This window comes from Nyctibius grandis, chromosome Z (genome assembly GCF_013368605.1).
Source record: "Nyctibius grandis isolate bNycGra1 chromosome Z, bNycGra1.pri, whole genome shotgun sequence".
Taxonomy (NCBI): Eukaryota; Metazoa; Chordata; class Aves; order Nyctibiiformes; family Nyctibiidae; genus Nyctibius; species Nyctibius grandis.
The window spans coordinates 29,089,500-29,105,428 of record NC_090695.1 but is presented as its reverse complement, the minus strand read 5'-3'; the positions used below and the strand labels follow the sequence as shown (position 1 = coordinate 29,105,428).

At 41.0% G+C, this 15,929-nt stretch overlaps 1 protein-coding gene across 1 annotated transcript; it reads left to right on the top strand.

Moving 5' to 3' along the window:
• Positions 1–2: 2 nt before the first annotated feature.
• Positions 3–14,298, top strand: CDC37L1 (cell division cycle 37 like 1, HSP90 cochaperone). Its single transcript, XM_068422307.1, has 7 exons — positions 3–171; positions 1,562–1,843; positions 3,226–3,316; positions 5,394–5,509; positions 5,814–5,936; positions 12,520–12,675; positions 13,517–14,298. Exons 1-7 carry the CDS (start codon positions 55–57, stop codon positions 13,616–13,618), a joined length of 987 nt encoding a protein of 328 aa, XP_068278408.1. The 5' UTR covers positions 3–54; the 3' UTR covers positions 13,619–14,298.
• Positions 14,299–15,929: the final 1,631 nt, after the last annotated feature.

The window sequence follows — 15,929 nt, the reverse complement described above, 5'->3', positions numbered from 1 at the left end:
TGTAAGCGCTGTGGGCGGCGGGGGACAGCGATCGGCGGGGTCTCGGCGGCGGGGATGGCGCTGTGGCTCCCGCGGTCACGGGACGGCGGCCCTCCGTCGCGGTCGCAGGAGGACGAGGAGCGGGGGCAGGGGCAGGCTCCCGCCACCCCTCAGCGCCTGCCGGAAGTGCAGGTACACCCGTGCCCCCCACCCTCTGCCGCCCTGGCATCTGGCGCCGTTGCCCGCACCTGGTAGCGCAGATCCCCCGCCCCGGCCGGCGCGGAGCGGCTCCGTGCTGCCGGCGCCTCCGCTGCCCCGCGGCCTTAGCCTGACCCCGCCGCGGGGAGGGGGCCACGGAAGGACGCGGGTCGTGCGGAGGTGTCGGCCGCCCCCGGGGACGCTCCGCCGCCTTGGAGCACGCCAGGAGGGGCAGATTCGCTGCTGCCGCGGGAGGGGGAGGTCTGGCGTCTGCCATCACTCGTGAGTAACTGTTCCATGTTTGACAAGTGATGTGGAAGGAGCTGGGCTGAAGCCATGCCAGCAGCCTTACGTCTGAAAACCAGATATCTAAGCGGTGTGTTTCTCTCTTGTCTAGGGCAAGTCAGCGTTTTATAAATGCATTGTCAGGAATCCTATGTGCCCTTGCAAGAAGCTGCCACTACGTTAGTTTTCCAAACTGAAATATTTATCTTGGTGTAAAAAAAAATAAAAATGCTGCAATTCCCAAAAAAAGTTGGCACAAGAACTTTGGTGTACCTGCATTAAAGCTTCCTTCAAATAATCTTTCACAACTTGTGTTGTCCTTCAAGTTCCTCTGCTGCAGGTTACCAGCTCCACAAATTTTGTAATATGGCACTGGAGGGCTGAGAAACTAATCCGTGTGGATGTTTTTTCTCCACTCTTGGTGGGAAGGCATGGCATAATGGATAATTTCTTAGGTTATTGAATGTGAATTCCCAGCATGCACCTGGAAGTAATATAGGCACTGTTGCTTAAGTCGTCGCTTTTCTCTCGCAGCTATGAGTGGTGATCTCCTCAATAGCTTTGACCAAAAGGAGCATACATTTGTGCTGGGCCTCAGCTACTTCATAACTTAAATTCCACTTTCACTGTCAGTTCAAGGGAAGATGTTGGCCATCTGTTAGGTACTAATCCATATTGGAATGCAGGCAGCAGCAGTTACTTTACTGTTGTGATCTGTGTTACATCACAAAACTGATACTTGCTTCTCAGAAGTATGTATTCAGAGTATTCTTACACTTGGTTGTTGCTAGCATTGTAGCCCAAAGATAGCCAGAGGGGTTTCAGCTCTGTCTAAAGTATTTTTACAGTCTGGAGACTATTACTGATAGCAGTTTTGCAAATGCACTGAACAAAGTTAAGATGGCTTGAATTAGAAATCTCTTTCTAAAAAACATCTAGCTGTACAATACTATGCTTCATCACTCCTGTGAATATAATGCTGCATATCTAAGGTGCCTTCCAGGTGCATTATCTTTGGGATTTAGGCCTATCTGCTGCTATACAAACTGTAAACTGTCAGTTTTCCCTCCATAAATAGCATGTGTGATTTTCCTCACAGACGTACAGCCAAGGAATTGAGTTAGCCTGCCAAAAAGAAAGAGAGTTCGTGAAGCACTCTGTAGAATGCACGTGGAACCTAGCAGAAGCCCAGCAAAAACTTGGTAGCTTAGCACTGCATAATGCAGAATCCCGCGATCAGGAATCTGCTCAAGCAAAGACTGAAGCTGCAGAATTGAGATGGAGAGAGGAAGAATGGAGAAGGAAAGAAGAAGCACTAAACCAGAGGGAAAGACAGAATCTATGGAACACAGATCCTGTTAGTACGGAGGTATTTAATAAGGTATGATCTGTATCAGTGTGCATGAAAGCAAGTGTTAGCCTCTTTTTTTCATTCCACTTGTAACTAATCTTGAGTGTCTTCTGTGTCCAGCACATATCCACAGTATGTGTTAAAGGGGGGGTGGGGTTCTTACTTTGCCTCATGAAAGGAAGCAAGCTGCACTCATACTACGAATCTGGATGACATTTCTCTACCAAAAGTATGGATCAGAACTTGTGTGGGTCATCTAGGTATTAGATGTGAGCCGGCAGTGTGCACTTGCAGCTCAGAAAGCAGACTCTATCCTAGGCTGCATCAAAAGTGTGGCCAGCAGGTCGAGTGAGGTGATTCTGCCCCTCTGCTCTGCTCTGGTGAGACCCCACCTGGAGTACTGTGTCCAGCTCTGGAGTTCTCAGCACAGGAAAGACATGGACTCGTTGGAGTGGGTCCGGAGGAGGGCCACAAAAATGATCAGAGGGCTGGAGCACCTCTCCTGTGGAGACAGGCTGAGAGTTGGGGTTGTTCAGCCTGGAGAAGAGAAGGTGCTGGGGGGCACTTAGTGTGGTCTTTCAGTACTTAAAGAGGGCTTACAAGAAAGATGGTGAGTTGTTGTTTTTTTTTTTATTACGGCCTGTAGTGATACGACAAGGGACAATGGTTTTAACCTGGAAGAGGATAAGCTTAGATTGCATATAAGGAAGAAATTTTTTATGACGAGGGTAGTGAGACACTGGAACAGGTTGCCCAGAGAAGTTGTGGATGCCCCCTCCCTGGCAGCGTTTTAAGGCCAGGCTGGATGGGGCTTTGAGCAACCTGGTCTAGTGGAAGGTGTCCCTGCCCACGGCAGAGGGGGCGTGGAACTATATGATCTTTAAATGTTCCTTCCAACGCAAATCACCCTATGAGTCTATGTAATGCAAATGTTGCCAAATGTGCTGAACAATAGTTTCTTCACATGAAGAGTGTACTTCTCTGCCAAATTCTTAAAATGGGAAACTGTTAGTTTGCCTCTAATAATGACTACTGTAATACAGATTATTTAGCACAAATGTTTTTTTATAGTAGAATCTCAGCTTTGATTTCACAATTTAACTTGAACAGCTAGCACATCTCCTAATTTCACTGATTTAGTTGCATCCAGGCTGCAACGCACATGATTCTCATTGTTGACAGATCTATAAGTTCATACCTGAGGACAGAAGTTTCTCAGAGTTCTTTGGTCAGTAGACTGCAATTAGGCTTTTAAACTCTATTATTAGGTAATGCACGTTTTTAAAGAAAACCTTCTTGAGTATATGACATGACTAAAATTAGAACATAGCCCTTTAAAATATAGTATTCCTATATATCACAAAAAGGTATGTCCAGAGTTTCTGTGATAGTACAATTTTTCTCTTTCTCAGAGTTTTATTAATCAAAAAAGAAAAGAAATAGAAGATGAAGATGTGTCTGAACCACTTATGCAAAAACATGAACAAAAGATTAGACACTTTGGTGAGTCTGCTTTTTCCAATATTTTGCAGTTAAAACTTCTACAGAATTTGTGTAGGTTTGCTCCTTACTGTACAGAATGAATGCTAACAAATGAAAGACCTGGCTAACAGACTGTTCAGCTTTATTTTATTAGGACAAATAATGATTTCAAAGCAAAATAAGGTGTAAACTGTAGAAGCTTGTTAGTTCCTGTGACCAATAGGAACTTAAATTAAAAAAAAAAATAAAAATTAATACTCAAATGACCTTAAACCCTGAAAACTAAAGTTCTGGCAACTTTTTCTGCTGTTCAGTGGGAAAAGACAGGGACATTCATGGAAATATAAGTCATGTATAAAAGTGCATGGGATTGTCCATAGATATCTCCTTTTAATAAATCTTTTTCCAGTGGCTGTTAAGCTACAAGGGTAATGACTGATGAAAGGGAAATGTCTGTAAACGCCTACTGAGAGTACGTGTGCATGGAATTGTGCATTTCTTTAAAATTATATATAATTATCCACTAGGTGTCACTTTAGTTCTGTCATAACTGTTGAACCCAATTAAGCACAAAGCTTATCTTGTAAAATAATCTGAAATTTTGATGGTTCTCTGAAGCGCTTTCCATTCTTATTTACAGGCTGTTTTCAGACTATGGTATAGTATAGCCATATTTGGAACAATCAAGAACAGGACTGAGTTTGCAAAATTCAGTTCATCATATGTGCTTGTTTTTACTAAGCTATTTGGCTTCTCAGGATCTTAAACTGTTTTAAAGAAAGGGTGTCTAGCCCTGTTAGCCTTAGCAAGCCTTGCAAGTATCAAGCTGAGTCACAACACTGTCAATATGCAAATAGCAGTGATAGGCATGGGTTCTCTCAAATACCTTAACTGTTAAGTGTAATGATAGCAGAATGAGAAGACATCTCCCCTGCTGTGCACTTCAGCAGAAAAAAAGAGGCTTTCTTGCAGGCTTCCTAGCTAAGAGTTAGGCAAAACGACTTTGTTGTCTAAATTCAGATGAAGCTGTTACATAAACAACCTTATTACAGAGGGTCCTCAATTTTTTTCTTACCTCCTAAATTCAAAGCCATGTTATTTTAATTCAAAATACATAAGTCCACTGTAAAAAAGGACAGTACATTAATGCTCTTGCAAGTCTCTTGTTCTGTGCTAGCTGCTGCCAAGGGGCAGTGTGGACTTCGCTAGCCATATTGCACCAGTCCTGGATCCTGCTCTGGCTTCCAAGCAATAAAGAACTTATGCGTCATAGCTCTCTTGAAAACAGCCAAAAGAAATATTACCCATTGCTTTCTCTTTAGGCATTTGTTTGCTAGAATTAAGACTAACTTAGGTCATTACCCCTGAATTATCTTTAGCCAGTTATAATTATACGCTGATAGACGGGTGAAGCTGTACATCTGGTACCTGTTGCCAGTTATGACTTGACTGTCAGTGATACATGAAGAACAATTTTAAGAAGTGGTCTAAGTATTGAGTTCTGATTTTTAAACTTAGCTCTTTACATAAAGGTAGCTTCATACTATCACAACTAGTCTTCTAGTTAACTTTCCAATACTGATGTGGCTCTGCTTTTTGAGATCAAGCTGTTCCTGTACTTAAATTCAAATTTCCTAAAAACCTAGCATCATTTTTGACAGATTACACATTCTTTTCTTTGCATTATTTGCAAAAATTTAGAGGATTGGTGTTTGTCAGAATCACTGAATGTAAATCTCTATCCATAAACTTTTAAAACTATTTGATGATGTAACTAAGAGATACCTACACCACTTTGTTAGTGTGTACGAGAACTGATTAAAAATACTTATCAACAACACTACAGGTGCCTGAAAATACATGAAATTGTGACTGTTAAAATATACTTCTATTATCTTCGAGGTCTGATTATACCTTCTAGTAATGCTCTTTCAGCATTGGTTAGATATATAAATAGAACACCCAAAGCTAGCTGCATGCTGTCATTCTGAGGTTGGTGAATTGTAAAGGTGTTATATATACTGAGGAATCAATGCAAGTAACTTCCTTGCTGCATTAAATCATTTGTCTGTTTAGAATATCTTGTTTCTCTTACTAGGTATGCTGAGCAGATGGGATGATAGTCAAAGATTTTTGTCTGATCACCCATATCTTGTATGTGAAGAAACATCTAGATATCTCATGTTGTGGTGTTTTCATCTAGAAGCTGAACAGGTATGAAGATGATGTTTAAATTGTTTGAAAGCATACAGTTTCCCACTTGCACTATAGAAAAGCTGACCAACTTGATTAGCTGTTTAACTGTTCTTCCCACCCTCTCTCTACTTTATTGAAGAAAAACTCTATAGTGCATTGTCACATATATGTCTAGTTACAGCTAATTATCGGTTGATCCCCTTGTTTCTGATAGTATCACTTCTTATCTGTTTAGGAACTAGAACAAACAGAAATTATGCTGAATTTTAGAAATATCATCACAGGAAATATCTTTAAATCGTAACTTTTAACTTTTTTTCAGAAAAGAGCTCTGATGGAGCAAGTAGCACACCAAGCAGTTGTCATGCAGTTTATTATAGAAATTGCCAGAAGCTGCAATGTGGATCCAAGAGGCTGTTTTCGTCTCTTTTTCCAAAAAGCCAAAGTAAGTCAACTTGGGTAATTATGGGAGAAACTCTTGATGCTGTACAAGGGACCAGTGTTTTAGAGAAGGTATCTTGCTAACCATAAGAGGCTAAATATTTTATTGACTGATGTAGGTTTATGGGAAAGTGTTTTGTTAGCAGTTCTTTTCTATACATAATATTTTGGTGTAATTCCAATTCTGAAAAATGAAAGTTTAGTGGATTTTGCTTATCCCAGAGGGAGAGCAAGATACATCAGGGGGATAACAGGGGTGTTATAGACAAGTAATAACGAAGTAACAACAGCAAACATAGACCAGTTTAAGGACTGATTTTGGCTAATTACACCTGTGTTTTCGCAGTGTACCTATGTATTGTCAGAACTTCCCATTTCATCTGCAGTTCACAGTGGGGCCCATAATAGTGTCCCTTTCTCATTACTGAAATAAAGCAATCCAGAGCTATGCAGGAGAAATGCAGGAAGACTGAAACTGCAGTTTGCTGTAGACTACATTCAGTTATTCAAGACTCTGATGGATCTCAATATTGCCTAAAGGAGTTCATTTAAAGTGCAAGTGATACAAAAATCGGAGATCTCCAAACCCCCTTGCTTTCTAACTTTCCTCACCGAAGTGGGAAGCTAGGTGCGGCTGGGTAAGGAGTCCGAAAGAAAACTCAGTAACACCAGAGTGTGTTATTAAGCAGGCATTCTTTGTTGCAGCGCTGGGCAGCACTGGGGATTATCCACCATGAGTGCTCCACCGGTTTGGTAAATTTTCAGAGACTATATACCATAAAGTTATACGTAGTCATAGGATTTCTGAGAACTCATTTACATAGCCAAGAGATATGCAAATGTCCATTCGCATGCGCAGTCGTTTTCCCTGGTGGTGTCAGGGGTCTTCAGATGAAGGCCGGTAGTCTTCCTCACTGTGTTCGCTGATTGACCCCTGCTTATGTGCAAACTCAGTCCAAGGATCACATAGGCCATGTCCTTCGAGGTAGCCGTTGCAATTCCCTTATCTCATGCATCGCCCGTCCTATGGCCCAGCCATCTGAAGTGAGACCATCCTGGAGCCTCCTTATCTTACAGCCACTACCACTTTTCAAATTGTAAAAGCTTCCCTTTGTTTTGTATATCTATGTTAATCGAGTGTCTAAGGTATTTTCAACATCCCTTGCTCTTGGGGACCCCAACTGTTTCATTCCCCCCTTTACTTGTTACTTGTAAATTCTTTTACAAAGATTCCAAGTTTTCATATTTCATTACCTTAGGTAGGATCCAAATTTCCATAGCTAATTTCTTCAATTTATACCATAAAAGGCAATTTAAAGCTGTTAGTATAATGACAAACACTAACAATATCAGAGTTGGTGTCAAAAACAGAAACAATATAATTATTAACAGTCTCGAGTCAACTTTATGGATGTGGGTTCTGTGAGCTGGGATTTCCATGGTCCTTCAGGTGCCTTCTTGATTCTCGAGTAGTGGATCCAGGCAGTATGCTTCTCAAGCTTGACCGCAAAACTTGAAAAGGACTGCTCCATTTCTCTTCGAGAGGGTTACCTGAAATATTTTTAATGTAAACACAATTTCCAGGTCTAAACAAATGCACTGGTGACCATAAACCGTTCATAGGTTTCCTTTAAACTGGTCAGCAAAGTATATGGGTTTTCCACTACTGGATACAAACCTTTAACTATCTGATTTATTGCTCGCAAATCCTGCACCCATTGATAAGTTTTGCCATCAGGTTTTTTAACAGGTAAAATAGGTGTGTTATACTCTGAAGAGAGAACAACATTAAGGCATAAACGAGATCAGATGCTGCTACTCAGACCACTTTATTGAACGAGAGGGCAGAGGGAAAACAAAGCAATAGGAAAGGTAGAAAACTAAGCAGGAGAGCAGAGAGAGCAGCAGGGTTAGTCACCACCACAGATCCAGCGGTGTGCCATCGGTCCTCTTTCCTCGGTGGGGCGGGTGTACAGACGAAGAGGCAGAAGTAGGCGCCGCCCGGAGGAGGAGGGAGGCAGCGGCAGGGGGCAGCAGCAGCAGCGGGGAAGCAGGGAGGCTGTAAGGATCCTGCGGCTGGTCCATGGAATCGTGTCATCCAATGGGCATGTGTCTCCATGTAGGTCTCCTCCAATGGATGCGTGTCCACAGGCCTCGGTAACAGAGCTTGTCGCTGGCAGATAGAACATGTGCACTTATCCCAAAATAACTAAACGCACCTGCTGTCTGCCCCAAAGAGTCCATTTTATGGTCCTCTACACCACCCCGTGGCTCAAAGTTTGTTATGTCGTCCCAGATCGCTGTCTTCGGGATCCCGTGGTGGTGGGAGAAGAAAAGGATAGTAAAGTAGGAAAAGCGCATTTGAACTTTTTACAATCAGTTGGCTATAATCCTAAAATGCAAACAATCAACAGATTCAAACAATTTGTACAACGGATGGCTTCGGTTGGTGTATTCAATGCCACCCGGTGATGAGGTAGGTACGAGCTGTACAGTATTAACGGTGACAATACACAATAAGGACAACAACATTACACAACCACATAACATGTTAAAACAGAATGTGCTTAATTCACTGGGCACTTGGCAGTCATGAAAAGAATACTACACGAAGGCAATGCCTCTTTGTTTCATCGTTTAACAACTTAAATATGTTGTCAATCGACAATTTGTCAGACAGAAATAAATTCAAACAAAATTAGTCTTCAGACCTTAGTTTAAAATACTGCTTATTGCTTTTTCAAACAGAAAGTTGTAGGCAAACATTATTTATCTCTCTCATGAAAGTTATATTGAAAAATGTGGCAGCCCTCATATGGAAATTTGTATTTTAACAATAAAGCAAAAACTCAATTTCTCCATTTTTAAATTTTATTTCAGCATTCAATTGTTCTAACAAGTCTCTTCCCAAAAGTGGTCTAGGAGCATCAGGCAGGTAGAGAAATTTATGAATTCCTACACTTTTTCCAATTTTGAATTCTAATGGTTTCAAAAAGAAAGCTTTCTCAGCCTGCCCAGTTGCTCCCACAATGTTAACATTTTGTTTGCTTATTGACAATAAGGTCTGATTCAATACTGAAAAAGGTGGCACCTGTATCTACTAGAAATTCTACAGTTTTCTCTCCTTTCCCTAGCTGCATTTTTACCCATGGTTCTGCTAGGGAAGATTCCCCTGGTTCCAGTCAGTCAGCTCCAATACCAGAAACCATTACCGATTTCAGTTTCGGACAATCCTTTTTCCAATGCCCCATCTGCTTACTATACACACACTGATCTTTCAGAAGGGGTTGATTTCCCCTTGGTGGGGCACTTGCACTTCGTCTCACAGCGTTAGTGTTATTTCCCGGTGAGTTCCGAGAGGATCTGTGGCCCCCCTGTGGTGTACAGAGCAGCTACGGTAGCATTGGCAATTGTTCTGCCCATTACTTTCTCTTTCTGCGTTTCCCTATTCCAATATGCCTGCCATGCAGTTTCCAGTAATTTCTCTAAATCTCTCGCATCCACTCCTTGCACTTTCTGTAACTTTCTCCTAATGTCATCTGCTGACTGCCCCAAAAACAGAGATACCAATTGACTCTTTCCCTCCTCAGAGGTGGGATCTAAAGAAGTGTATTTCCGCATCCCTTCCTTTAATCTATTCAAAAAATCAGTGGGGGATTCTTCCTTATCTTGCTTAATTTCGTACAATTTGGACCAATTCAATGATTTTGGGATAGCATTTCTTATCCCATTTGCAATCCATTCCCAGTACTGCTCTAACAAATTCCGGGTTCCCGTGTGATTGGGGTCCCAGCCGGGATTGGTAATTCGAACGTAATTATCTGCTGTTCCCTGCAGAGCTCCAGCCAGAATCAGAGTCTGTATCTGGGTCCTGGCCACTTTGACAATCATCTGCTTTTCTGATTTGCTAAACACCACATCCAACATTGCGTCCACATCCTCCCAGTCAGGATCCTGGGTTTTCACAATTAATTCAAATCCTTTAGCAACCTTTTCAGGATCATCCCGATAATTGCCCGCACTAATTCGCCAACCATCTAAATCTGCTAGAGTGAATTTTGACGGGTCCATCCGCTCCTATTGCTTGCCTTAGCGGAGCCTGTATAGTGGGACTGTAAGGTCCCACCTTACTTCGAGTTCTGGTGGTAATAGGAGAAAAACCACTATCAGTTTCTGCCCTTTTTTCTACCTCCAGCTTCCCCCCCGGCAACAGCACCAGCGTCTCCTTCTCTATCACCTCCTCTTTCTGGCGGAGGCAAACAATCCTCTAATCTCTCATCCTGTGCAGTAGCCTTTAAACACCTTTGTCCAATGCTACAAGCTGAACAACATCTTTCTAACTTCACATTTTGTTTTTTTCTTTCCTTTTCTATTGCCAGGACCATAGGGTCCTGGGGTGCTACGTTAATTCCACATTCTTTTTGCCACTCTGGGTGATTCCGCAGAGTAAAGAACATATCTGCATAACCCACTTCATCCCATTTTCTTTCCCTTCTCAAAAATAACATAAGTTGTAACAAAGTATTGTGATCTAAAGTTCTGTTAACAGGCCATTTTTCTCCCTCATCTAACTTGTATAAAGGCCACCACTGATTACAATATTTTATCAAAGTCTTATGACTTACACTTCCTCCAGGTGGTCCCCCAATATCTTTCTAGCGAGCCAAAACACAGCCCAAAGGGCTCTTTTTCAAAACTCCACCCTGTTTATTTCCCATTTAAAATTTATAAAACACAAAGACAGGGACTGGGGCCCGAACACTCACACACACACACACACAGACAACAATTAACAACTACTACAGCCACAGTATTTCAGGTTCCCACATTTATCAATCACTTCGTCCTTCTCCGGCTGTTTCCCTCGCGGGATAACAGAACCGCGGATCCGGACTCCGCACTCGCTTCGTACATATTTGTACGTCTCACTCACACAATCATACAAATTCAGATACAAAGTCAAGTTACAATAAACAAATTTTTCCTCTAAACATTCACTTGCCCCCCCGCCAAAACCTCGGGGAGACCAACAAAGGTACAGAGATCACAAAGTTAACAACAGCAGCTGCTACTCCCCAGATGACAGATGTCGACACAGGTTATTCAAAGATTTTCAAATACGCGTATACCAAACATATACGTATTACTACGCATATGTAAACCAAATGCCACCCGGCGGGGTTCTCACGAACCGCGACTTATGAGTAGCTCCAAATACAAATGCACAAACAAACGATCGCACTAACCAGAAGATTAATATGAATCGTACATGCAAATGTCAAAATCAGATACAAATGCACAAACAAACGATTGCACTAACCAGATGATTAATACAAATTGTACATGCAGATGTATGCCACCTGGCGGGGTTCTCACGAACCACAACTTATGAGTAGCTCCAAATGACTGGTCCAAAAACAGAAACAAAAACAAAACAAACACAGAAAGAATGCCTTTTCTTACCAGTGGTCCTTGTCTGTCCCCGCACGGATCCGCTGAATCGGGGAGTCCCTCCAGAGAAGTCTCCAGGGCCAGCCAAGGGAGTCTCTGACCCAGGGGTCCTGCAGCTGGACAGAGAGGCTCCTGCCTGGCTCACCAAAACTGATACAAAAATCGGAGATCTCCAAACCCCCTTACTTTCTAGCTTACCTCACCGAAGTGGGAAGCTAGGTGCAGCTGGGTAAGGAGTCCAAAAGAAAACTCAGTAACACCAGAGTGTGTTATTAAGCAGGCATTCTTTATTGCAGCACTGGGCAGCACTGGGGATTATCCACCATGAGTGCTCCACCGGTTTGGTAAATTTTCAGAGACTATATACCATAAAGTTATACATAGTCATAGGATTTCTGAGAACTCAATTTACATAGCCAAGAGATATGCAAATGTCCATTCGCATGCGCAGTCGTTTTCCCTGGTGGTGTCAGGGGTCTTCAGATGAAGGCCGGTAGTCTTCCTCACTGTGTTCGCTGATTGACCCCTGCTTCTGTGCAAACTCAGTCCAAGGATCACGTAGGCCACGTCCTTCGAGGTAGCTGTTGCAATTCCCTTATCTCATGCATCGCCCGTCCTATGGCCCAGCCATCTGAAGTGAGACCATCCTGGAGCCTCCTTATCTTACAGCCACTACCACTTTTCAAATTGTAAAAGCTTCCCTTTGTTTTGTATATCTATGTTAATCGAGTGTCTAAGGTATTTTCAACATCCCTTGCTCTTGGGGACCCCAACTGTTTCACAAGTCAACTTGTGCTTTACTTTTGACCAGAGTGCTACAAGAAGCACCTGTTCTTCTAAGGGTATTGGCTTCTGAGTTGGAATAAAGGAAAAGCTAAAATTATTTTTATTTTTACATGTCCTTAGATAAATCAATTACTTTGCTTCTACATATAAATACTACAGATTGTCTAAAAAAGAAATCTACCTGAAATTTCATTTTAAATTGACTAACATTATTTTTGAGTTGTTCACAGTTACTATTCCCCAAAGGGTATAACATGCATTACTGCGTGTTTTTTTTTCAGCACTGTGTATGCTTACAAATCAAAAGTAAATCTGGATGAAGTGCAAATATTTCATTTTTCTCTTTGCAGACAGGAGAAGGCTATTTTGAGGCTTTTAAAAATGAACTTGAGGCATTCAAGGCGAGAGTGAGAATCTGGTCACAATCACATGGCTTTCAGACTATGTTACTACATGATCTCAGTGTCAATCCTGGTCTTGCAGGAGAGCTGACATCTTTTTCACAGGTAGGTTTATTATTTCTAGAAGTTAAATTAACTGAAGTAGGATTAGGTCCTGCCTTGAGAAGCTGTACCTTTCTGAAATATAGAGAGGATTATTCCTAGATTGCTAGTGCTCAGCTTATAATGTGCAGTATTATCAATATGCAAGGCATATATGGGCTTTCTTTTTACTTGCTGGAATTCAGAAAGCATCAGCATAAGGTCAAAAGCACATTTTAGTTCAGTGCCCTTACATTTTCATGCTTAAAATAAACACTGCATCATAAAACTGATCAGATGCTAGAATTGTATTCACAGTGTTTACCACAAGCAGTGAAATGAGCTTTCAGTGTAAAATGACTAATACTATTCATGGGATCATTCAGGTAAGTCAAGCCTAAGGAAAGTCTCCTGTTGTGATAAAAGGCAACTGAGGCTGCTTAGGTCTTTTGTTACAGTACTAGTGATGGCCACATTCTGGAATGAAGAAGAACTTAAGATTTTCAAAAATTAGCTATTAGGGAAGGAGTCACAATTGAAACTACTTATTTGAAATAATTTGATTAAAGTACCTCTCAAGCAAGATACAACAGCTGAATTTTAAATAAATGTGCAGTCAAGTGCTAGAAATACTGAGACCAAATGCAATCTATGCCAGCAAATTTAAAGAATTCTTGACACAGTGAGATAATGTTGGTTGATGGTTTTTTTTCAGAGCTTATTTCCTTACTATTGCCAATTTGTGTCATTTTAAGATGGACAACACGAAGAGTCCAACTTAAGCTAAAATCTCTCTGTTTCTCTCTCTCCCCCTCCATATATACAGTTATGGAGAATTAAGCTGTCAATTTTTCATTTGTTGCAGAACACAGGTGATCTACAAGGTTCCGTAAACACAGATGTCTGCAGTTTAAACTCTGTGATACAAAAAGATGAAGAAGAATCCAGAATGATGGACACATTATAGTACTCTTAAGACTGAGGCCAACTACTCTTCTTTTTCCTTTTTTTTCTTTTTTTTTCCTTCCCTCCAAAGAAACAAACATGGCTATTTTCTTGACACTTATTTTTCTGGGTACTGCACTTTATTTTTGGTGTCAGATTTTTTTTGTTGTTGTTGTTTGGTTTTTAAGGGGGAAGGGATTTTGAAAGGTGGGTAATTCAGAAAAACTTGTAATATTGTTTGAAAATGTGCTGCTAGGTTTTCGGTTGTCCTTGAAGAGCAGGGTTCTCATATTGCCGAATGTGAAACTGGATGTGTTTTCTGCTACTAACCTTGCCTTTCATGACTTTAGAAATTAAAGTATGAAAAAAAAATCTGCACAAATACAATGTTTACAAGAAGTGGTAGATTCTTGGTAGAATCTGCTATTGTCTTACTACAGATGTGGACGTGTTTTGCTCTATGAATATTGGAGATCACAACTGTATTCATGCTACCTTGCTGACATTATAAGCTCTCAAATTTGGTTATCACTAATAGCAATAAATCAATATCTGGTATCAGTATTTCAGATATGAATGGATGAGATTAAAACACTGGCTTTCTACCTCTGCTAAGGGGATCTAAATGTTACATTGTGCTTTCATTAAACATAACTTGGTTTTGTCCTAAAATGTAAGCAACACTTACATTTGGTTGTATGATTTCTGAGAGTCTGAGTCTCTTCTTGTTCATAAGGCTAACTTCAGGGTTTTTTGTTTTTAAACCAAGTGGTTCTGATTTGGTGGAGTATTTGGTGGAGGGGATGGCGGGAACTTGAGGTACAAGGGTTAGGCTAAGACTTCAGTTTAAACAAAAAGCTTTCTTGTTCATACAGAGTGAAATGTCATGCGGGGTTTGAAAGGTATTTCATATGCTACTAAAGTAAAGTGGGTTTCTGACATTGCCAACTCAAAGTGGAAAATCATTAAAGGCTTCCTGTTGAAGGAGCTGGAAATCCAAATACTATTTCTAGACAAGGCCTTCCACAGAACCTCTGCAATCCAAAATTCTATTGTGCTTTTCTAAGTTGCTGCTATTACAGCAGTTCTATCTATAAAAATGTATATTGCAGTTGGAAGACTCCAGTGAAGACAGCTCATATCTCAAATAATGGTACTGGTACACACTCTCGGTCCTTTACTGTATTGTTCTGATTGTATGTAAGGTCTGGAAGATATCTAGATTTCAATCATTTGATGAACACAGTCTATCTGCAGTTGCTAATTCAGGCAAAAGCTGTGCTGAGATCCAGTAGTTTTCAGCTTTGGCTATAGCAGAGATAGGGAAAAGTCTACATCTGCACTATATACCAGAGTGAGTGTTAGTACAAAAGCAGTAGCAAAAGTAGGAACTCCAGATCCACTGATAGAAGTAGCTTTTCGTGTGCCTTGTGTTCTCTAGCAGTTCTTTTGCAGACAGACTGAAGATGATAAAGGAGCAAGCAGCAGCTCTGTCCCAGATGCAAATTAGAGATAACCAGCTTCAGTACTAAATTTTTTTTTAAAGTTTGACAGATACTCCAGAGAAGATAAGTAAACACTGTCACGTCCTTAATAATTAGGAAATTATTAAGGGAAACTAATAGCTTCAGGTTGTTTTTTAACTGAATGTTATGTACAAGGGTGGTAAGGACAGTGTAGCACAGTGCCTTGCAATTGCTACCATTAGCAGTAGAGCCACATTGATCTAGCAACCTGTGATATACTGAAAGTTGGTTTTAAAGTTTTCTAAGGGCCTAAAATTTGATGGTGTGGGAATCAGTGTCAAATCATAAGGAGACTCCCTCCCCCTTCTCCCTCCAGTGAACTGAAACTTACGTAAGCTGCCAAAAACACAAACATAACTGCTTTTTATTGAAATAAAAATGCATAAATAGAAGTAAGCAGCAAATGAGGGTTTCTCATTGCAATGTGGTAGCTACTGTTTTCTTAACCATGACTTTTTTAAGGAAGTGCGTCTCTAAACTACTCACGTCTACAGAGTCCATATAGTAGACATTTCTGAAGATGAAAGTACAAGTGATCAGCCTTTTGGCAAGCTTTCTTTAAAACATAAGGAAAGCTGTTTGCAGTGATAGTTGCTGCCCATATTGTCCATTTATAGTAATGGGAAAGCTTTACAAATTCTACAATGACCATTTAGGTTCAAATGTGTCTCAATATTGATAATGCTAAAACTAGACGTGCAAATGTAGTCCCAGCTACATCAGCACCACAGCTCTGTAGTTGTTTACAAACAATCACTGCAAAAGTAGATTGGGACCTGCATTAGTAGGACACAGCTACTTCAGACA